Source organism: Alosa sapidissima, chromosome 5, assembly GCF_018492685.1.
Source record: "Alosa sapidissima isolate fAloSap1 chromosome 5, fAloSap1.pri, whole genome shotgun sequence".
Taxonomy (NCBI): domain Eukaryota; kingdom Metazoa; phylum Chordata; class Actinopteri; order Clupeiformes; family Clupeidae; genus Alosa; species Alosa sapidissima.
In genome coordinates, this window is record NC_055961.1 from 14,905,104 (window position 1) to 14,928,885 (window position 23,782).

Consider the following 23,782-nt stretch of genomic DNA (forward strand, 5'->3'; position numbering starts at 1 on the left):
AGCAGGGCAAGGACCCTGTGTAAAAGGTCCTATAAAGGTATTATGTGTTTGCTGCAAATGTAGCATACAGCAAGTGGTGAAGGGACTTGCATGCGCTGCCCGCCAGTCGTCAGGAAGACGCTTACCGGATATGAATGTCGCCAATGGAGACGGAGACACAACTCAATACAAAGTTTTCGTAGGGTCCTCTGAAATGGAAGACCCAGATTTAGGGAAGTTTGACTTGGCTCGCTTGCAAGCAGAGCTTGATCAGGAGATGGAAATGAAGTAAGTAAACAATGTAATATTGGGCACCATGTGTCAAATTTAGACGCTTAGAAAAAAAGAGAAAATGATATTAGGCCCTGGGAATTTATTTCAGTCGGTCTGCTGTTACACATCCTCAGTGCAATCCTTTGTTTAAACTTTTATACTTCTATAACTTAATAACTTTTTTTTTTTTTAATAACTTCTATAAAAAATGTGAACTTTATTTACAATTATTTCGTGTCCTTTCCTTTCGGAGGGAGTTGTTGGAGGAATCGGTCTCAGATCTCAGGAACACCATGGCTGATTTGGAGGATAGACTCCACAGTGTAGAAGGTGAAGGTGTGTGTCATATTGCCATTATCGCATATATGTTTTGTGTTTGTTTATTATGCATTTGCATAATAAAAGGAGTGCACGAGCTACGTCTGAAGAGGAATGTCTTTCCCATAACATTTGCTTACATTAGGAAACGAATGGAAGACCAGATATGAGACCCAGCTGGACCTCAACGGGCAGCTAGAGCGGCAAATTGCATTTGTGCACGGGAGACTAGAGGATCTCCGTGGTAACCCCATGGGTAAGGAGCTGTTTTATGTAAACGTCGCAGGGAGGCGCCAAAACGTTTAACTTTAACTCCAATAGCTGCTACTGGGAATAGCCTACTTATTTCATTGTTGTTTTATTTTCATGCATTTTTGGTTTAGCCTATTGTTTCAATTTTGTCTTCGTAGTGCTGCCTCTGTTATATGCGTGAAATATAGGCCTAACACATTGTATGACCATTGTTTATGATGTGCCATATAAATAAATTTGAACTTGAAATTGAACTTAAGAAATAATATAGCTAAACGTCTGTGTGAACACCACATCAGTTTATAAAATTAAAAGTAGGCTTAGTACAGGTATAAGGTTGTCTCTATAATTATGAAAGTATAGCCTACATCTACATAAGTTGCATATTGTCTAACTTTGATATTTAGCTTACATTGATTATGTTCTTATTCTCAATATTGGTATCTTTATTTATAGATAGACTTGCATCAATAAGGTCCTATGATGCTATGTCAGAGGTAAGATACACACACACACACACACACACATAGAAAGTGTGAACGAGATTCTCTACTACACACACACACACACACACACATAGAAAGTGTGAACGAGATTCTCTACTTCTGACATGCTATGCCAGAGGTAAGTTACACACACACACACACACACACACACACAAACTGATTTAAGATTTGTCGATCACTTTTCACAGGAAGCTTTGAAACACCACCTCAAACTCCTTACCACTGAGAAGTCCAATCTTCACAGTCAGCTTCTGGATCTCCATACAAGGATTCAGCAGGAAGGCAAGGTCTGTGTATGCATCAGAATCTGTTCATTTTTAACATCCATATACAAAAACTACAATTTCCTTCAGGTGGAGTTTTCCTTCGAAAAGTTTATGCTGAAAAACATATTTGCATGTTTGTATGTTGAACATACAAAGGCCAATATGGCTGTAACACGTAGGCCCATGTGCTTTTAACCAGTTCTTGCCATGATAAATTAAAGGCTTTTTATACTTTTTCAACTTCAGAGTGCCTCTGCAAATTCTTTCATTTTGGATTCTCACTTCACCCGTCGCAGAAGAGCACCTGCGCAAGGAATTATCTGAAGTCTCTTGAGCGCCCTAAGCCCCTTTGTGTCTTCTCACATGCATAGCAAATTAAATTGAATTGAAATTGAAATGTAAGGGTTCTAAAATTTATTTCTAGGCTTTGTGAGTGCCTTAGATATTTGCTACATTACAGAACTATTATTTGGATCCCCAAATTGAAGAGCACCAGAGGGGCACCCTGTTTCCTACCCTAGCAGCACTCCTTGCAGACATGATTGCAGTTTTTTTGAAACAGCAAGGCTTAATCAGTCCTGCATTCGAAAAAAGAGAATGCTCTGTTTTATGAGAGCCATTACCATGTGATACATTAGCATTGCCTTTTTTAACAACATGAAAATAGCTTTAGGGGATGCAGGAGATTAACCGAGATATAAAGGCAACACTGGTTAATAATCCAAGAGTAGATTTACATTCTTTGCATTCTGTCTCAAGCATTGTGTTGGTAATGAAAATGAGATGGTTGCTGTAATAACACATCATGCCATTGCTGTAATAACATCATGCAAAACTGCAGTCGCTTTGCTTGTTTTAACCAGGCTTATCAAAAAACAAATGAAGAGAGACGCGCTTATATAGCAGAGATTGCAAAGGTTGGTCATGAATAAGTTTTGTATGAAATACTTCTTTAATTATGAAATGTTTTATCTTATTTTATTCATATGGTGGCAGTAAGATGGGTCATTAAAACAGTTTTGCTACAGTGCCCAATTTGTTGTCTAGTTTTGCATATGGGTCGGGGGTTGAGATTGTTGTTCCTGCATGTTTGGAGTTTCTAAGTAGTGTTGACGAGATGTATCAGATCCACCTACATCCATACCTTTTCCATCTTATATTTAGTGAATGGTGAAGATTTTCCAGGTGTGGTTATTTTATATGCCTATTCTCTAGATGTGTATTTGGTGATTGTAAAAAACTACTTTTTCTACTGACTCATGTCATAATCATAATTATCACATAATAATGCTCTTTTAGGTGTCATCAACTCTGGACATGAGCAGAAAGACACAGCTTCATCAACCACGAGAAAATGGCAGAAAACCCGTGAGAAGGTGCAGTATTTTCTTTTTACAAAAACATTGAAACACAAATACAGGCAAATAATTCCTAATCTCCCATCTGATCAGTGAAACAACTATGGTAATGTGCTGCACACAGAGGCACCATGCTGTGAGGGACAGAGGCGACCACCCCACGTTTAGGGAGGTGCGCCACTGGATAAGGTGGTGCTGAGGGAAGGAGATGGCAGGAGACGACAGTTCCGTACAAAAATATAATTTATTTTATTGTCCACAAACCAGGAGGAAACACAGCAGGAATCCAGACATAAAAATCCAGGGATCTTCAGTATGTATCTTCAAGTGAACATTTGAACTCGCCATTAAACTAGGCAACAATTCCAAAGACTTTCTAGGCTCCCGGTCCAAACAAGGCGACCTTGCCTCACAGTAAGCAAGGTTAACATTATAAACTTCAATTTACTTTTAAACTCTAAACTTCCCTGGATCTCCAGCTCTTCCCTCTGTCTTCCGTTGTCTCCAGTCTATTGTGTGTCTCCCTGTGTGAAATAAGCCTTCCATTAAATAGTCTAGGCAATTACCCAATTAGGTCTGGGCTAAACCATTATAGGAAATGTGGGGGTGGTGGTGGTGGTGGTCTGTACCATTAACCCAAACACAGTTAAAATCAACACCTTAATACAGACATAAACCCATACACAGCCATAAACCTGGAACTGAGTGCAGGTGAGTGTGTGGCTGCAGGCCTTGCAGGTGTGGCACAAGGCAGTTTTTCAAAAGTTTGTCGTATAGTAGGGGAAAAGGAGAGGACTCCTTTTTCTCACATGGGTAATATTTATTTGTTTGTGTTTATGTTTACAGCAGCCTGGACAATTTGCCCCACAGGAAGCGCAACCCAAAAGGGAAGACAGCGGGTGCCACGGGAGCATCCAATGGGAGCCGATTACCCCGACTAAAGCGCTGAGTCATCAGGGACATTAAAAATCTCAAATGCATTGGCGATATGGATCAATAATGTTTGCCTCATATATTCTCCACTGAGGGCGAGCAGTACCAACCCTCTATCAGGAAAAGGTTTTGCAGTTATATGAGTTACAATTGACGTAGGCCTAACTGTAAGTGCTTATGAAAATATCTGTAAAATGTCTGAACGATAATGCTTTAGAGATATTGTGTTGTTTTAGAATTACTATACTACATTCTACACTCTGCATTCAGTAGAACATTGTGTAGCAACACTGAAACATTGTTTTCATTTTTATCTTTCTAAATAGATTCAAGCCCAGATTAATGCCCAATGGTGCCTTTTTGACACACCCTCATTCCCACATACCTACACAATATGTGCTTCATAAAACCACATAATATATCAGCCATATTTAATGATAGATTGAAAGCAACTTATATCCATAAAGATGCTGGTGCTTCTGCATAGATGGATTGGTTGATCCAAACAAATGAGTAGCAGTGCTGTTTTTCATAACTGGTTCGTCTCTACATAACAATGTTTGTAACACAGAAGACCATTGCAAACATGAAACTATCTTTACGATGTTGAAAAAGGTTTGTCTCATCGACCCCTGAGCCTTTCTGGAACAGGCAGTGAAATTGTTAATGTATGACGAAATGCTACCACCATGAATTTTACCATAACAGGTAAAGAATGAATATCTGCAAATTACATTGTCATAAGAAAATCACAAAAGGTAGACACAAACCTTCACAATAAACCTTCACACAAACCTTATGAAGTGTGTGGCCTACTTAAAATGTTCTTAAACAATATTGTATAATGTGTTGTCTTTAAATAAAAAAATAATACTAAATAAATAAATAAGTATAGTCTGTATGAATTTATCAATCTGAAGCTTAAAGGTAAGAGATGACCTATTTCTTATTCTCTATTCTCTCCATATCTATCCACTAGCCCTGTGTAGACACACGAGGCAAGCTTCCTCAGCCTCCACACCACAACCATTTCGGGTTTAATGTCTTTTGATATCAGCCGAAAAAAGAGTTATCATGGTTCTGTTCATTTCCCATACCCTTGGTCCTATAGTCAATGAGAGAAGCTTAGTGTGCATTTCTTCATGTGAACAAAATTAGGTAGTTATGACGTCAAGACCACCTTTTACCAGTCGTGCACGTTGGGAGGCGTGTAGCGGTTGTAGCAGGTCTGCGGTGGGACGCTGCATTAATGAGGGACTAGCTAGCCCATGTTAATCACGACACGACAGCGAGAGGAGAGGACAGCAACTGCAGCGCAGCCGCTGCGTACTCTGGCAGGCTTATTGCTCAGTTTATTCGAAGCTTTGGCTATTGGGTCAACAAAGGCAGCGTAAATCTACTTTGTCATTTATCATTACCTAACCAGAAAACGGAGTATTCACATCTGAAAAGATTAGCTGGACTAGGCTACGGAAATTAGGAAGGTAAGCGACAACAATTTTGCTTATTACTAGGACAGCGAGAGTCGTGTTAAAGATGACTAAAGCCTGTAACATTGTTTTGAAATCGCCGTCTCCTAAGAAGCCACGTACCCTACTGTTACCACTAACTTCGACGTTTAGCTCAAGGTTGTCATTCACTTGTCGACTTTGTAGGCTATTTCATTGGTGTCTTTCTTTCTGCGTTTATTTGTGTACCTCCTGTGTTAGAAAATTATTATTTTAATGATGTGTAGGCTACTTAGGCTAGAGTTTATTTGACTGCCTTAATTGATTTAAAATCTGACGTCAGGTGCAAAATTGTGCATGTGTAGGCTACCTCCTTTACATTATACTATACGGCTTGTCGAAGTTGAAAATATAGCCTTCATTATTTCCAAAGCAGTTAACCTGGTGAAATGAGAAGGCGTGTGAGACTACAAAAAAAACGCTGTCTGCGCAACGAGCCCAACAAGTACAAGTCGTCTACTCTAGTCTGAGGCTTAGACAAAACACTGAAGAAGACCATTTAAGCCGTCATTAAAAGTTATTTTCGGACCAGGGAACACTACTTGGAGTAGACTGCTCGCTTTGCCATCAGCTAGAGTATGGTCTAATGAAACACACTTTTTGAGGTCTGTTTTACTATAAATAAGATTTCCTTTGTCACAGAAAAGTATTTACTGAAGCCTACTTTGTGTTCTACAGAGATGGAGAGGGAGCATTTCGAAGAGCGGGACCCGGGTCAGAGGCACGGCTCTGGCGCACGAGCAAATGGGTTGCCAAGTCCGCCACACAGCGCACATAGCAGCTTGTTCCGAACGCGCACACTGAAGGCGCTGAGTGTGGAGAAGAGGGCAATGAAGGTCCGATTCTATCGGAATGGCGATCGGTACTTCGATGGCATTGTCTACGCCGTCTCTGGCGACAAATTTGGATCCTTTGGCGCACTACTGGCCGATCTAACTCGTTCCCTCTCTGACAACGTTAACTTACCGCAGGGTGTCCGGACCATCTATTCAGTTAATGGGTCAAAAAAGATTACATCTATTGATCAGCTTGTGGAAGGTAAGTATATGAGCAGTTGATCGTTTATCCATGACATAGGCTTTGACTTGAGGCATAAATCTCAAGGCAAAATTCAGTTGAGTTACTGAGTTACTGTTTACACCCCTAGTATAAGGTACTGTATCTTTTCAGAAGTTTTCAGGGAAGTACTATGGTCCATCAGTAGGCTACAAACCAAGGAATCCACCAAGATTCTACAATTAAACCAACCTGTCAGGTCAATAATGGGCAGTTATATGCCAGAATGAACAGTGTTAGCTGTGATACATTCCCTAAACAATGATGAACAATTCTTTGACATCCTCTTCCTTTTATTTGTACATTTGCAGGGGAGAGTTATGTGTGTGCATCTATTGAAGCTTACAAAAAGATTGACTACACCAAGAATGTCAACCCTAACTGGTCGGTGAACGTGAAGGCCTCAGCCAACTGCAAGCCACCACCTTCCTTGGCAAGTACAAAACTAGGGTCCACCGAGGTGAAGATGTACAAGGACTTCATCCGGCCAAAGTTAGTGACCATCGTCCGTAATGGCATGAAGCCTCGCAAGGCTGTGCGCATCCTCCTGAACAAGAAGACAGCCCACTCGTTTGAGCAGGTCCTCACTGATATAACAGATGCCATCAAGCTTGACTCAGGTGTGGTCAAGAGGATCTACACTCTAGATGGCAATCAGGTAAGGGTCATTTTTTGTTGTTAAAATTGAAACATTTTCATAGCCTTGGTTTCAGTTTTCAACCTTTCCTAATATATCATGTACAAGTATGCTCACTGGATTATTAATGGTGTTGTTTACTGATAGCTCATACACTGCCTGCTGTATATGGTTTGTGTCCCTTATTAAATCTGTAGTGAAACCTAACCTTGTTGCTTAGTCATTCCAAGAAGCTTTTACATTTTTGTTTAGTGTTTAGAAAAATGGACCATTGTCCATCTAATATAATGGAAAACATATCATAGCCTATCGTACAGCCATCATGATATGGTTATTCATTGTGATTATCATTAGTTGCAAGCATTTTGAATATACATTAAAGCAGTATGCTTATCCCATTCACAACCTGAATATGAAAAAAAACATTTGCGGTGCTTCAATGTCATGTACTTAGTAGAGATCTATTTACATTGATAACATAGTAAACATAATTTATGACTACTGAATAAGGATAATACATGCAAGTCTTTGGATTCATCCCTGTAAATGCCATGTGCTTCTGTCATCCATGATCAGATCCTTGATCTAAATTGATATAGATGCTCAAGAAGAGGGTCACTGATTAGTGTTTTCATCACAGGTAACCATAATTAGAGGACTTGCTTGTGCTTCATTGAAATAAATGGTTTCGCTTTGTTAAACAAACAGAATCTTGCCCAAGTGACATGGTCCCTAAAACCAGTTGACTCTGGCTCAAATTTGGCACAGTTCCGTACCAGTTCGGGGCCAGTTGTGGCCCAGCCTGAGCTGAGGTGTGTGGGGCTGGATCCCCAATGGAGACCTAATGAATGTCTCAGTGAATTTGGACAGCCAACTGAAGGGTCAAGAACACTCAATACTAAATGCTAAATGGGTTTCTCGGTCAAGGTTTGCATTGTGAATGTATCCATGAGTACCTGGAATGGTCCTTATGTCATGGCACAGAAATGTGCGCTCTGATCTTGCGTAGAGGGAAGCAAAGTGGGAGATATTATGAATGGGGTCTAAGAGTTCGCCCACTCTGTGGCTATATATGCTTGTCATTTAGAGAACTGCTGGAAATAGAATTCCCTCCTATATATTCCGCCCACATATCTGCTGCCTTCCTTCACATAACACACACACACACACACACACACACACACACACACACAACCTCATATCTGTGCAGGCAGGTAGTGGGGAAGAAAGATACCATCTGTCTGGAATTCATCAAAGACTAATTGCACTTGCAGGAGATGCTATTTTCTCTTTTCTGATGCCTGTGCCCATTGATCTCTCAGGAGAGAGCTCTGACAGTACCTCCAACACACCTTGTAATCCTTTGTGTTAGTTAAGAATTGGTCTGAATTGTTCTTTTATATTAACTTTTCATATCAAAATATAAGACATGAAAGAAGCCTGAATACTCTTACCAGAGGTAATGTTATATGCAAAAATGATATGTTTACCCACACATCATTTTAAACAATTTTAGATGACAAAATTCTTTTCTCGGCCTTTTTGTTTCATTAAAACACTTTAAGCCCTAGAGCATCCACTGTTGTTCCTTATTGATCAGATTAGCAAAATAGAGCATGCATATTAATTTTGTTTTTGGTCTAAAAACAGTTTTCTAGATCTGCCCAGAGTTGTCATTGCCATGAGCCCTGGGCCATTTCCTCCCTGCGTGTGCTAATAAGTTCCCTGGCGATAAACTGAATAAATTACATTTCTGTAGCTCCTCTGTGTGTGTGTGTAATTCCCGTAAGCTGTGCCGGCACAACTCAGCCTCTGGCCTGCTGACATCTCTTAAAAAAACATTTCACCTCCCAAGCTAAAAAAGCACTCATTTGCACATTAATTTGCACGTCACTGGCCCAGCTTTCTTTTACACAGGCGATGCTGCATGCGCTTAGACATTACAAAATGGGGCACCATAGCCTGGCTCACCCCTCAAAAGTGGTAAGAGCATTATGGGTAATTCTTTTTATAGCGCATGTGATTGATCAGGCCTTGAGGCGCCATGAACCATGACAGATGGGACGGGCTTAGACCCCCCTCGCTGCAGTTCATGCCGTATGATTATGCAATTATGGACATGCGAAAGAAAGGAAAGCATGTGGTAGGAAAACGAGGATGTCTGTGTGTGAAGAGGGGATGAAAGAGGGTATAGAGGCATGCAGTAGGAAGTAGAAGCATAGCTGAGAATCTGTCAGGAGACCACTTGTCATTTACGATTAAGGAGTGGAGGGGAAGGACAGATCGGCATGGGGATGAAAGAGACTAGCTGTATGTCTGGCGCTGCTGTGAGGCTGTGGCTGTTTCTCTCTGTCTGGCCCTTTGGTCGAGTCGAGTGTTTGCAAACTCAAAATCTCCAAGACCTCTCCACCAGCTCTCTGGGGGTATTAACATTTCAGCAAGATTTTCTAAATGAAAAGAGAAATCTTTCAGTCAAATCTCATTATATGTTGTGCACAGAGAGAGAGAGAGAGAGAGAGAGAGAGAGAGAGAGAGAGAGAGAGAAAGAACAACAAACCTTTACCAGAATAATATTTTTTTTTTTTCTGGATATGTAAGCTTTCCCAGCTTAGTTTCTTTAATGAGCTGGAGCTGCTATGAATTAGCCCATTTATCCCTCGTATTAGCATACAGTATTAAGGTGTCCAAAGGTTAGAGGAGGCTTGTAATCTGTACTTGACTGATATTTTTTATTATGCCTGCTTACCCAGCCTGCCCACTATGTCGGAGAGAGTGTTGCATTCACAGACTGATAGCCTTGTGCTGAAACGAGGCAATGTTAAGGCTGTCTCCAGCTGCACAGAAATTGTCAATCAGAGAATGAGGTTTCTGGGCCTTTCGGAGGACCTCCTTGTCTCATGGTATCCCATTGTTAACCCATGTAATCAGGCCAGAGACTGTAGATCGTGGCCCGATTCTCATTCTCCCCTCGTTCACATATTCACTCGAGAGTCAGCTGGAAGGAAACAATTACATATCCACATATGCACCTCACAAGGCGAGTGCTGGCTCAGCTTTATGCAAGGGTTGTTGTTGTACAGTTGAATTCACATCACGTTATAGTAAATTAAAGGAGAATTCCTGTGTGATATTGACCTAAAGTGTGTTGAAACAGGATACCGAGTGTGAACGTATGTCTCATAGCCCACCTCGGCTTGTCCCCTGCACTCCAAAATCTGGCGCTAGTTAGCCGATGCTACCAACAGTTTTTTCAATGGTGGTGCTTCGGCATCGGGCTAGCAATGCAAATAAATCACTGTTTTACACCATTTACGAGACAAAAATAATTCCGTGGAAATGCATGGATTCCAGTTTCTTCCAGTAGCAGCAACTGGAATCCATGCATTTCCACTGAATTATTTTTGGAATCTGATCCCTTATCATACCTGTTCATTCTTACTCGTCGCTCGACTTATCGTGACTAAATTCAAGATGGCTGCAAACGCTAAACTTCGTGAAGATACTGTCTGTATAAATCGTCTTGTAAGTAAACTACCAGTGCTTTTTCAAAGTTCTCAATGTCTCGTTTTAAATGTCAAGGCCCTCGGAAGTCTACCAATGAAGTGTGGAGATACATTGAGCCTCGTAAATGGTGTAAAACAGTGATTTATTTGCATGGCTAGCCCGATGCCGAAGCTGTTGAAAAAGCTGTTGGTAGCATCGTCTAACTAGCGCCAGATTTTGGAGTGCAGGGGACAAGCCGAGATGGGCTATGAGACATACGTTCACACTCGGTATCATGTTTCAACACACTTTAGGTCAATATCACACTGGAATTCTCCTTAATAATGAGATAGCCAAAAGTGCAGGTACTGTATATCCAAATAGTTTCGTGTCAACAAGGAAAGCAATCATGCTTCCAAACACCAAGCCTAAGTAATCATGAACACCATGTTAGATGCTGTTTGAAAGAACCGTGTTGAATCTTGCTGCCTTTATAATTTATAGCAAATAAAAACAATTGTATTATTCAGCATAGTGTGCTAAGATTGCCTTGGGGAAAGATCTGACAGACTCATACTGCAGCACTATTACAACTACACAATTAATAATTAAAAAAAAAACAATGAGTAAGAAATTGGTACGGGACGTTAACCCCATTTGAGTTTTTTTTTTTAACCTAATAGTAGCTGATTGCAAAGCCAACCAACATGAGCATGTTAGATAAAAAGGATCTATTTGATTTTCTACCCCTTCATGCCAGCATGACAGACCTAAATGACACTGCGCTCGGGCCCTGTCTGTCTGCACTTGTCTTTACTTGTTAGAAAATTAGACTGTGAACAAACAGCATTTGCCCAGCCTGTGCCATCTGCACAGTGCTACTCTGAACGTTCGGCTCGTCTTATGGCTTTCCCTGAGCCTCATCTCCAGGTCAACACAGGTCTCAGTTATCTTAACGTTTGTTTGTTTGTTAAGCTTGTAATTAGCTTATTTTTTTTAAGCAGACTAGTGTTTAATTCATAGTTCTCCAGTTAAGTGTCAGTTTTCTCTGTTATTTTACAAAACAGTTTCATTTTTGTTATCTTATGTGTCTAATTCACTCTGTTTCTCATCAGTATAGCATACCAGCACGTAGAAGTATTTTATCTTTTTAAAAGTAATTGACCAGCTGAGATGTTAGAAAAGTGTAGCAGGTTGCTGTATCAACCGGTTGGGTCTGAGAGCATGATGCATCAGCAGCAGCCTCTAAAAGGCTTCAGACATGTTTGAAATGTCAGCCTGAGATGTCTGGACTCTCTGTGAGTTCTGCTGAGTAATGTTCAGTCGGTCAGTCTACCTCAGTGGACATTCAGACCTCTGCTCTGTCTGAGAAACAAATGCAGTCAGCTGTAATGCCCAAGCATGTTGACAGTCTGGCTGGAAGCAGCTTCTCTCTCACAAGTTACATTTTATTTCGCTAACTACCTTTTAGACTTGCAAAAACAAACACACTTTTAGTGTGTTTCAGCACCTTCATTCAGCCCAGTCTCTGTGGAATCTCAGCTGAAGAGATGTAGATATAGACTATCTGAGCTAGTCTTGCTTCCATCTGCCCTCGATAGAAAAATGGGTTATGATGACATGGTAAACACATGCATTTACTTCATTCATTGGAAGCGTTCATTGTGTACTCTGTACTGATTTAGGCACAACACCCACACGTACAGTGACAGCTAGCGCGGTGGTGCTGTAATGCCTGTGGCTGTTGCTGTGTTGCAGGTTCACCCCTGTAATGAACAGTGGGAGGCTGTGGCTTACGCAGCATTTCCGCTTCTATTGGCGCCAGTGGGGGGAAGAGCTGATGTCTGGAATGGATTAAATAATGAAAATGTCACATTGCAGGGAGCATATCAGGACCAATTAAACCAGCCTGCTGGAAAAGCCATGCTGGGTTGCTGCAGGCTTTCTATCTCTCTCTCTCTCTCTCTCTGTTACTCTTTCTCTTTCTCTCTCTCACCCTCCCTCTTTCTCTTACTCAACACTGAACATTTCACAGACCAGACAGGCATATTTCACTTGCACAGGGGGAAAAATCTGTTAGAGACTAACAAGCTGCCCTGCCATATAACTTAGCACACTATTTCTTTTTTTAAACATTCGCAGGATTTGCTGGGGTTCTAATTTTAGTCTCAACCTGCCTCTTCCTCACAATCCCTGTCTCCAGAGACACTGATCTTTCCACGTATATGGTATCTATCACGACGTGATCTAGTTGCCTAGTAACGGCCCGGCCACTGTGATGTCATAAAGGGAGGTTGTTAGGGTGTGAGGAGATCTGCCAGTCTGATCATGGAGATAGACGATCCATAAGTGGCTTAGGCCACGGACACGGCTTGCCTATTATTACACGCTAAGCCTCTGTTTACACAGGTCCAGCACCATGAACCACTTGCACTGCTACTCAATCAAGCTACAGTGCTCTCACCCCCCCCACACACACACAGATGTTTAGCCACATTCAGAAACACACGCATATACACACAGACAATCTCATAAAGACATACACACACATATACTCTTAAAACGAATGTGTTGAAAACAACACAAGTTGCGTTGTTTTAAACACATCTCTGTGTCCAGATAGGGACAACACAGTTTGTGTTGTTTCCTTTTTTAATTTGTTACACATATGTGTTGAAAATAACACAACTTAATGAAAACAACACAACTTGCGTTGTTTTTTAAACACATCTCTATGTCCAGATAGACACACACACACACACACATACACATACAAAGACTCAGGAGCTCATACACTCACACACACACATGCACCTGGACCTCAATGGGCTATTTTTACTCATGTTACGCAGCAGGTTCTTTCAAGGTCACACTGAGGGTCGGCACAAGTGAATCTTACTGTTTAGACTGAGATATAGGCTCAAAGGACAATAAATAGCCTGTCACAAGACTCCTTACACAAGTCTGTCTCTGCCATACTCTGTCAGTTGGGCATGGTTTTCATGACAAAGCACCAAATTAATTAGGGCTCAGTGTTCACCATGGCCCCCAGCCTCTAGAGTATCCAGACCTGCTGGCTCAAGCATATGGTCTTATATTTTCCCCCTCAAATCTTTCAGCTCAGCAGTTTTCCTCGTACCAAGCTGATGCTGAAACCACGCAATGTGGTTTGTCCTTATTAGCTGTTACACAAAGCCACAGTAGTCTCTCATTGATCATGTTGGCCCTACAAAGTGGCATTCTCACTTTAGGATACTGTAAGAGCATCTGAGTGAAAACTTGTCTTGTGTTCTTCAGTGCTCGGCTGTCATAGCACACCATATTTTGTACTTTGAAAAATGGGATAGCTGTCCATTCTACCATGTAGCTCTTACCCCTATTTGTCATGCCTGTTAACAGACTTTGGTCCTGGAACAATGTCTCCTTACTTAGTTTCTTATTTCAAATGTGCCTAAATGCTTACTTGCTTACTTACTGTTTAGTACTTGTGAAAGGCAAAATGTGATGTTTGCAGTCCCCTCACCACTGTCTTCCGGCTCCGTGGTTGTCTGGTTTTTTTTCATGTCAGCCTGTTCTGGCACAGCCACTGAAGTGTAAAAGTGCAGGTAGCAGGGGACTGTCTGCGCTGGTTCAGAAACTCTTGGAGCCATGCCCGGGCCTCTCTCTCTCCCCTCGCAGCTTTTTTTGTTGAGTCACTGTGCCCAGCGAAGCGTGCCTCAGAGGCAGGTACGCTTCAAAAATTCTTATGAGCGATGCCAGCAGAGCGCGAGAGGAGAGAGAGAGAGAGAGCGACTCAGAATCTGTCAGCAGTGCGGAGTGTGTGCCGGGACACGACAATTAAGAGCCAACTGCCATCACAGAACACTTTCACAGTTCTGCTCGCCTCAGCCCATTGGAGGATTGTTTTTTCTGCCACACGTCAACCAAACACATCTGTCCACGCAGATGTCCCAAGGGGCCCTCAACACAAACAGTGGCTAGGTTTTTAAGTTTTCCTGCTTTACATGCTAATTAGTGAACTATCATGCAAGGCTTCTCATGTAATTATACTGTCATACTGTATGTGTTTATCCATCATCCCCAAACAAGCTCTCGGCTTCCTTGGTTCACATTGTGTGTTCTTGGATGTTATGTAGTGGATGTCATATGACTGTGAAAGGGATTTGACCTCAGTGCCAGGCTGGAGCGTGCTGAAATCTGGCCTTTTGAGACTGGTTGCCTTTACCAGCTTTCTCTTCCCGGTGTGTTACTGTAGAAGGGGTGAGAGTGGCACAGTGGTCTCTACTCCAGACACGCCCACTACTTCCTGATTAAGAGCATATTGCTGAGGAGATGTTGGTTGGTTGTGAATACATTTGCAAGAAGAGTGAAAGATGAGAGGAGGGACAGACAGAATAGAAAGAAAGGATCTCACTGTCTTGCAGGGGAGTTAAAATCTGCAACTCCTCTCAGAGGACACACTCTCTCTCTCTTTCTCTCTCTCTCTCTCTCTCTCTCTCTATTCTCTCTATCTCTCTCTCTCTCTTCCACCCTCCTTTTCCTCCTTCTCCCCTACTCTGCAGTTCCTCAATGACAAAAGAAACTTAAGCTTCGGCTCTGGCTTTGGCACGGCAGCCACCTTACATAATTGAGCTCTTACGTAACAGGCCCCTCATCCTCCAGCAGTCTGCATGTCGCCGATCTGATTTACGATCTTAAAGACGGACGCTCGTTAATTTGACGCAGTGCTCATATTTCGCAGCCCATGCCACCATCCAGCCACCCTGTCTCCAGCACCATTCATCTTCCTCCTTTGGTGTTCTCATTCCCACTGATAAACTGTTCGGCTCAGGCATGGAATTAGAAACAGGTCCTGTGACGATGAAGCTAATAGTGACTCGGGCTGGGGACAGTTTGCTGATGTACCGAGAGGCCTGGGAGGATGCTCTTTGTTTGATCCAGATTTGCCTCCATCTGTGTTTCTCCCAGAAGTCCTCAACCCAAAGGAATCTCACCCGAAGTTGTCGTTGTCGCTGGCCCGATTTGCAGTAGATGGAGGACCTGCAGTCTCTGCTGTTACACAACCACTTAACAATGCCATTTGTGCATGAAAGTAGGACACAAAAGATAACAGATGTCAATGCTGAACTCTATCCTCTTATAATCACGCAGTCTCCTCCTTTTTAGTTCTCCTTAAGGTTTTAATAGGCATATTTTGAAACTTGGCCTGGACGCTGTACAAATGCTACTCAGACGCACTGGCAGCTTGATGGGGGGTGGACGGTGGGGAGGTGTCAGTTATTTCTTGGCTCTTACAACTCATTTTGTTTGGCAATCCACTCCCTGTCTAATGAAACATGTTTTGCCCATAGACAGATTCTTTCTTTCTTCTTCTTCTTCTTCTTCCGCCTCTCATCATATGGCCTGTTCTCTGCGGCCCCCATGTTTATGCAAGTGGCGGGCAGATTTATTTATGCCCGGGTGGTGGGCCCGACAGGCCAGTGCTCCATGGGTAGCCTGGCGGATCGTGCCAGGTGCAATCTCCCAGCGCGCGCCAACGCATCGCTCCTCCGTCCTGCACACAATGGGAGAGCTCATCACACACACACACACTCAGCAATCCCTCCCACCTCCCACTTTATCCCTCCCCCGACCCATGTATGTAATCTCACACAGTGTTTAATAGTCTTGTAAGTGGTTTAGAGCAGTGGCGAGATTATTCCAGGGTCTGTGAGTTCCTCTTAGGCGATCACATTTGGGATTAAGATTGGTTAGTCATTGAGGAGAGATAAAAAGTGGTCAAGGATGAGTCTGATATTTACTGTGACATTAATTTGGATGGATATTTAAATTGTTCACGTACCATTTCTCAGGTACTTACTGGAGGTATAGGGACTTCTCAAAGTAACATACACACATTATTGAACCCATTTTCTTTTTCACCCATTTCATATGGACATTTTCTTTTTCACCCATTTCATATGGACATTTATTGAGCCCATTTTGTATTGACATTTACTGTTTTAGGGCCATGTGAAATCCATATGGTTAATTTGTTTCCTCTGTTGTTTTTTGTTTCTCATGAAATATGCCTTTATGTTCTACCAAAGCAGTCATTAGGACATAGGCTACTATACTTTTACTCCCACTCTCTATGTACCTATAGGTGATAAAACTATGGTATGTAAGGAGTAGCCTGTCTATACAGTGGGTGGGCTAACCCCTCACTCCCCGACAGGAGACGTGCTTGCTTGTGACAGATGCTAGATCTCATGGCTCTTAGCCTCCTTAGCACGTCCGTCCCACATGCCTGAGGGTTGAGAGTTTAAACTCCGGTGAGGCACTGTGCTTCTTCGGTCACGGCACGTTACAGGTTGCGTGCGTGTAGGTTTGCAATGATTGTATGACATCTAAAAATACATAAATGAAGTCTCATATATTATAGCTTTTCATTGGATTGGGAAGAATGAAAAACATGTGCAATCATATCTGAACAGAGATTACCCCCAATTAGCCCAGTTAACCATATGCGTCATGATGCTAAGACATTGCTTAGATGGTTATTCTAAGATTATCCAGATACTTTCCCAATGGCCTGACTTTTTTGTTTTGTTCTGGTCAGGAAGCACGGGTTGCATTGGTTTGCTATGAGTATCCACCAAATGTGCCCCACCAATTGATTTACCACTTGTTTAATTAACACGGGCTATAGTCGTCTCTGGGATTACAGTAACCGATTTGACAGGCCCGTCTCACGTCGGACCAAAACAGCAGTCAGTTTACTTGTCTGGACCCGTTGTTTTAGCCAACAATCTTCATCAAATGTTTATTTCCGCGTTTAGCCTTTACTATGATGTTTATTGCTGAATTTAGCTTTTCTTTTACTTTCCCACATCGCAAAAGGAATTGGCAAGAGAAATATTGTCCCCATTCTCGTCAGTTGTTCTGAAGTTCTCTTTGACTTTGATAAATGCATGTTCAATGACAGCAAACAGAAAAACAACGGCTCAGTGCATGGTCGTGTGCCGCTAGTGTTTATTTATCGGCAATTGACAGTGTGAGATTCAACTGTGCAGGCTGTCCCACTTTATTGAGGTTTCAGCACCAAGGACAGCTCCATGCTGGGCAGAGTGGAATTCTTTGTTGCTATTCAACTGTGATTCAAGACTTGTATTCTCAGCTAAAGTACACTCTTAAAACGAATGTGTTGAAAACAACACAACTCGCGTTGTTTTAGAAACATCTCTGTGTCCAGATAGGGACAACACATTCGTTTTAAGAGTGTAGCAATACAGCTGCTCGTACCCTGGATGATCTTTCTCTGCTGCTCTGTACATAGTAAATTGTGTGATTTTCAATCTTATCTTTGTATTGCTTTTGTTTTGTCTGAAGTAGAGAATCTCGTTCACGCTTTCTATGTGTGTGTATGTGTGTGTGTGTGTGTGTGTGTGTCTGTGCATGTGTGTGCGCGCACGTCCATGTGTATGCCTGCATCAAAGGCAGGATTAGCAGCCGGATGAGGTGACCCGTTCAGTAGCAGTGGGACGCTGGCTGGCTGCGTGATGTGTGAGGGAAAGCGGTGGCCGCGGGCCTGAACTCCATCAATACCGAGCGGCTCCACCACAGCTCATTATCAACCCACAGACATCCACCAGCACCACGGCTCTGCTCTGCTGTGCCAGTGTGGCTCAGGCCTGGGTGGGTGGTGCTTTCGTAGGGGGCAGCAGTACTGTGCTGGCATGGAAAACTCTGGCCTGAGCTGTCTGCCATACTGCTGGGAAAGTAACAAGAATACCTAAGGTCGCTCACAACACAGACACAATAGCGTGTATCTCACATATGCTGATATGTAGCTACCGGTGTGATAGATTGCAGTCTTAAAAGTCAGTAAAAGGGGCAAGGATTGGGCAGGAAAGGTGTGTACTGTCACTGTGTGTGTGTGTGTGTGTGTGTGTGTGTGTGTGTGACTTGTAAATTGTGAGCTCTTGTGCAGTTTCGTGTAAATAAATGTTTGCCATATTTGACCCTTTTAGCTTACACCCCTCATTTCAACCAGCCAACAAAACCGAGTTCTGCATGTTTTGGCTCCACTACATGATTAATTATTCAACATTTGAAGCAGTCATTTTGGAGACAGCCCTGCTGAAAGGCCAGCAACTGTTTGAACAGACAGGAGTAGCTGCACTTTGCATTCTGTCAGCTGTTCTCACGTGCCCACGGGCAGCAAATGACCACTTGTTAAATATGATTTTAACATGCCTCTGTGACACGACAAAATGAATTAATAAAGAAACAGTGATATGAACTTGATGCTGTTTAATCTTTCATGTCGGCACTAAACCAAAGTCACAACCTACCACAAATGTCTACAGGCAAATGGCACAGACGAACCAGCTCTCCTCAGATGTGACTGGATGATGATGTCACTCCCATGTGTTTTATTTTTTTTGTTTTTTTCTCACCTCATCACATGAGTCCTCTTCGTCATCCTCCTCCTCCTCCTCTCCGTCTGTGAGTGGGTGGCGTGAGCTGGGAGCACCGGCTGAGTGCTGACGTGCTCTGGTCCGTGGGATGGTTTGGGTGAACTCACTGGCCTCACTTATGACTCTGCCCTCATACATACAGTATGGTGCCTATACAGATCTTGAATGGTGCCTATACAGATCTATCTATCTATCTATCTATCTATCTATCAGATGGAAAGAACATCAGCATGGATTGATTAATGCTTATTTCTTTGATAACCAATTTTTTGTCTTGCACTTAAGTTATCACTTTACATGGCTCACATACAAGAATCATATACGCATCACATACAAACACACTGATAGACTGACTCACGTACAAACACACATACACACACGTGTGCACACACACAAACAAACACACACACACACATATTTTAATGCTTTTATTTGGACCTTAACACAAGGGAAGAGATTTAAAGATCCAAACATTAATGGAAGTATACGTTGCAGTAATGGAGCAGTACTTTGACAGTTTTTTTTTTTTTGTATTTGGCTTGCTTATCTCACACAGTTGCAGTCTACGTAAAACAAGTTTGTGCACATGTCCAAGACACAAGGATGATTATATTGAACTGGAATCTCAGGTTTTTGATACTGTTAACAAGTGGCTGATATTTTAACAGCTAAGAACTAGGGATGCACGATAGATCGGCGGCCGATATTATTGGCCGATAAGTGAAAAAATGAAAATATTATTATAGGTCCGATAACAGAATTCTGGCCGATAATTTGCGCCGATATTTTTTAAAGTCCTAATATAGGCCTACGTAAGGTACACTGAGCTACTTGAGCTTGGTTGGCTATACTTTTTCCTCAATATAATGTCAGCGGTGTGAATGTATTTCACCACTCTAACAAAATCTGTGGATATGCGTTCATTTGGGAATCTGTGCATCTCAAAATCCTCTTGTGAATGATCCGCCATTTAACCTTACCAGAGCTGAGCTCAGCCCTATCTAGAGTCGTCTTGTGCTGATGTGTTTGCACTTTACTGCGCTGGTCGGGGAAACAAATAAACAAACTCGTTAGTGGGACGAGTACATAAGTAGGCCTAGTTCTAAGTTGTGTTTTAGTATTATATTTGCATTACTTTAGCTTGGGTTTTGTATTATTACCTAGAAATATGCTAACCATTCCTGCTTCAGTTCCAGACAGGTCATCATAATAAGTTATTAAAACCTTCGGGGCTAACCCCTTTCATTTCTGCTGCAGGAGGTTGTGCACAACAGAGTAGACGGACATACTGTAAGATACAGTCTGAGGAGTTGCAGCTTTATTCAGTTACCCGCAGATTAAACTAAACCTAAATTTCCCTCACAAACTCTGATTTGGTCGCTATACTGTAGCTTATTCCCAGCTGAGCCGTTTATGAGTGTTTAGTCCTAAATGAAAACGATTCAAACTCTCTAGCCACTCACTCGCAATTCACTGACGTCAGGTTCACTTAAAGGAGCCACACATACTGTAGGGCTAGGCTACTGTTATGTTGACTGCTGTACTATTGAGGACTATTATGAGTTCTGTCCATCATTTGGTGGTAGGTAAAATTACTGCAATAAAATTATGCTTATTAAATGCTTTCCCCAAATCACTTTTCAAATTTTTTTTCCAAGAGTAATATTATCGGTTATCGTATCGGTATCAGCCACAACAAACCAATAAATATCGGTTATCGTTATCGGCCCTAAAATTCCATATCGGTGCATCTCTAAAAAGAACATCCTATCTCAACAATAGAACATTCTTATTAGTCATATCTATGATGGTGATGTCTGGGGTGTTATATGGGGGGGAATATTACAGAGAGAGATATTATTGGTGTTTTCATCATTGAACCAGTCCACTTTACAGTGTGAAGTTTGTATATGTTTGTTCCCTCCTGCACTTCTTTGATGCTTTGTGACACTAAGTCCACCAGTCTAGCATGCCTAGACACACACACACACACACACACACACACACACACACACACACACACACACACACACAGAGAGAGAGAGAGAGAGAGTTCATGTATCAGTTCTGGTCCAAAGTAGCTTCACACTGCCTCCCTGTGGTTTGTTGGTTTGTGTGATTTTTTTAAGGAGGTCACATTGTTGTGAAGGGTTCTTCAAGATGTATTTGTAGGCTATATACATTATTCTCAGTAGTCACTAGACAGTAGATAGACAGTGGTAAACAAGATTTGACAGTATGTCAGAACTCACGTTAAGATGTTTGTCATTTTTGCACAGGCTGTCGTCATCATGCTGCATGTTTCCACTGTAGCCACTAGATGGCCAACATGCACCATGTAAGACCAAACAAGCAGCAGACAGAGAAGGCTCCTGAAAGGCACAAACCAACCCAGTAGTATATTCAACTACCAAGTACCAACTCTAGGTGTCTCTCGCTCTGCATGTACGAGATCACCAAAGCAGTATTTTACAGCCACACCTATAGACTGTTGCCCAGTAGGTATCATCAGACTAACTGTTTGTATATTCCAATACCATATGATTTGGCACTGTTGTAGATAGTGATATTTTCCATCTTTAATGATATACTGATTGTCTCGTCCAGTGGTGCTGCTATTGGAAATTGATGTTAAAAATGAGGATATGTGCTTTGTGAAGATATTTATACTTCTGTCCTTATCCCTCATCTGAAAAGCAAATCCAACGGCTCAGAAGCTTTATTAAAGCCAATCCACCTGCTAATACCCAGCGAATTGTGGATGATATGCAATAAGTGTCATATATTTACATACATTTGTGTTTATTTCTGTATGTCTGATGTCTGAACCCTAATTTATATTCAGAATCTCGCTTGGCAGTGCCAATCATTTGCATTAGCACAGATACATTTACATTTACTAATTAAGCTTCTAGCGCAAGTGACATTCCAGCCAAGACATGTATAAACATGGACAAGCTATCCTTAGAGAGTACTGTATGTTTTACAACCCAGCTGTTATATAAAAGCCTGTCTGATTTATAAAAGTGCACTGCTTGTGGAACATAGGCATGTGCCCAAATTCTGTATAATGTAGAATCCATTTTTGCCGAGCTCCCAGTCTCAGAGTCGTTTGTTTGGGTTTTTATCCTGACATGCGGAGCGCTGAGGTTGAGTGTGCAGGGGCATTATGCATGAATTAGACCAGTAACAAGTTGCCTGAGCACGCAGGCGGCCTCATCAGTGTCAGGGAAAGAGCATTGGAAATGGGTCCCTCCTCATCTTCTATTTACTCCTCCTTTTGAACTCTCCCCAGCTGATAGAGCTTTGAGTCTTTTTCTCTTTTTCTTCATCTTTTTTTCCTCCCCTCTGTGCTCTGTTTTGAGTGACAGCTGACTAAACACTGCTGTTGCGTAACGAAAGTTTGTTTCGTACTCAGGCTTCCTGACATCAAAGGCACTTTTTGGTCTCTGGGAAGAACAGTCTCCGGTTGTCAGGACAGTTGCACTGGTATCTTGTTTTCATCCTCTCTTTTACCCCTCTGTCTCTCCCCCTTTCTTTCTATCAGTTTTTATCTCTCACTGTCTTTACATCTGTCTTTTTGAGGACATAGTGTGCTATGCTGTTGCACCATACAGTGCCAAGGCATTACTGCAATACATTCACCAACATAGCCCCAACAGAAAACAACATATCAAAAACAAGGAAGTTCAACAAAAAAAAGGATTTTTTTGGTAACACTTTACTTGAGGGGTGAGTTCGTAACACATTCATAGCAGCTGTCATAAACTGCACATAAAGCATTCATGACTGTTGAGTGATGTCTCATGAAACATTCATACCAAACCTTTCATGAATATGGAAGACAGAACGACAACAACTTGTCAAAATAAAAGTCCAACAATCGCAAAGCAGCATTGCCGTTTTTGTTCCAAACCTCTTACCTGATCACGTCACATCTGATATATAAAAAAAATATTTGTTTTGATGTAACCTTTGCAGATAATTTCTCATCATTTGCTACTGGGAATGTCCATTGTCCAACCGTTCCAGGTTAACAAATATGTAGTCATGTAGGCTAGTTTACCTCCCAGTGTTAAACTCAGTGATTACGAATACTTCACAACTTAAAGTAAAGTGACATTCAATGTAGACTTCATAAGATATTCATGAAATATTTACAAAGGCTGGAGAGAAAAACAGCAATGCTGCTTTGCGATGGTTGGACTTTTATTTTGACAAGTTGTCGTCGTTCTGTCTTCCACATTCATGAAAGGTTTGTTATGAATGTTGAGTCATGTCTCATGAAACAGTCATGAATGCTTTATGTGCAGTTTATGACAGCTGCTATGAATGTGTTATGAACTCACCAGTCAAGTAAAGTGTTACCATTTTTTTCAACTAGGCCTAATTCAGAATCAGTTAACTTGAGTGGCAGCGCTATACAGTTACCTGCTTTGGATTTACAGTCTGAGTCTCAAACATGTACAGAAAAATCCTTTAAGAAAAAATCGACCTTTGTCCCTCCAAAAAATAGAAATGCCCCTTTTGAGACCTACTGTATTTCATTGTCTCTGTACTTGTACTCTGCACAATGACAATAAAGTTGAATTTAATCTACTGTCGCCTTGTTGAAAGGAATGTCCTACAAACCCTTTCTGCGAAGAGAGAATATAAGGTTCACAACAACTTGCCGATAGATCAGAGGAATGCTTTATCTGAACTTAATAAGAATAAGACTCTAATTGTTAAGCCCGCAGACAAAGACGGTT

The 23,782-nt window shown here is 41.8% G+C and overlaps 2 protein-coding genes across 9 annotated transcripts in view; both read left to right on the forward strand.

The window, feature by feature from the left end:
• Window positions 1-101: 101 nt before the first annotated feature.
• Window positions 102-4,666, forward strand: ccdc169 (coiled-coil domain containing 169). 3 transcript variants are annotated; one of them, XR_006031943.1, is made up of 9 exons: window positions 102-267; window positions 506-588; window positions 716-826; window positions 1,279-1,319; window positions 1,517-1,615; window positions 2,458-2,511; window positions 2,894-2,970; window positions 3,220-3,366; window positions 3,799-3,911. XR_006031943.1 is itself a non-coding variant. In XM_042092703.1 (8 exons), the coding sequence occupies exons 1-8, from the start codon at window positions 131-133 to the stop codon at window positions 3,899-3,901; spliced, it is 702 nt and encodes a 233-aa protein (XP_041948637.1). In that variant the 5' UTR covers window positions 103-130; the 3' UTR covers window positions 3,902-4,666. The 3 variants fall into 3 exon arrangements, 2 of the variants coding, with proteins under 2 accessions (XP_041948637.1, XP_041948636.1); XM_042092703.1 differs by lacking the exon at window positions 3,220-3,366 and having other exon boundaries at window positions 103-267; window positions 3,802-4,666; XM_042092702.1 differs by lacking the exon at window positions 3,220-3,366 and having other exon boundaries at window positions 106-267; window positions 3,799-4,666.
• Window positions 4,667-5,096: 430 nt separating this feature from the next.
• Window positions 5,097-23,782, forward strand: part of dclk1a (doublecortin-like kinase 1a) — a 55,309-nt gene continuing 36,623 nt past the window's right edge. For 5 of the 6 annotated variants that reach the window (XM_042093011.1, XM_042093013.1, XM_042093014.1 and 2 more), the window contains exons 1-3: window positions 5,097-5,369; window positions 6,072-6,431; window positions 6,761-7,107. In XM_042093011.1, coding sequence (XP_041948945.1) covers window positions 6,074-6,431; window positions 6,761-7,107 — 705 coding nt within the window. In that variant the 5' untranslated portion in view covers window positions 5,097-5,369; window positions 6,072-6,073. Of the gene's footprint in view, window positions 5,370-5,900; window positions 5,970-6,071; window positions 6,432-6,760; window positions 7,108-23,782 lie in introns of those variants that run through there. The other variant, XM_042093012.1, reaches the window with a different exon arrangement.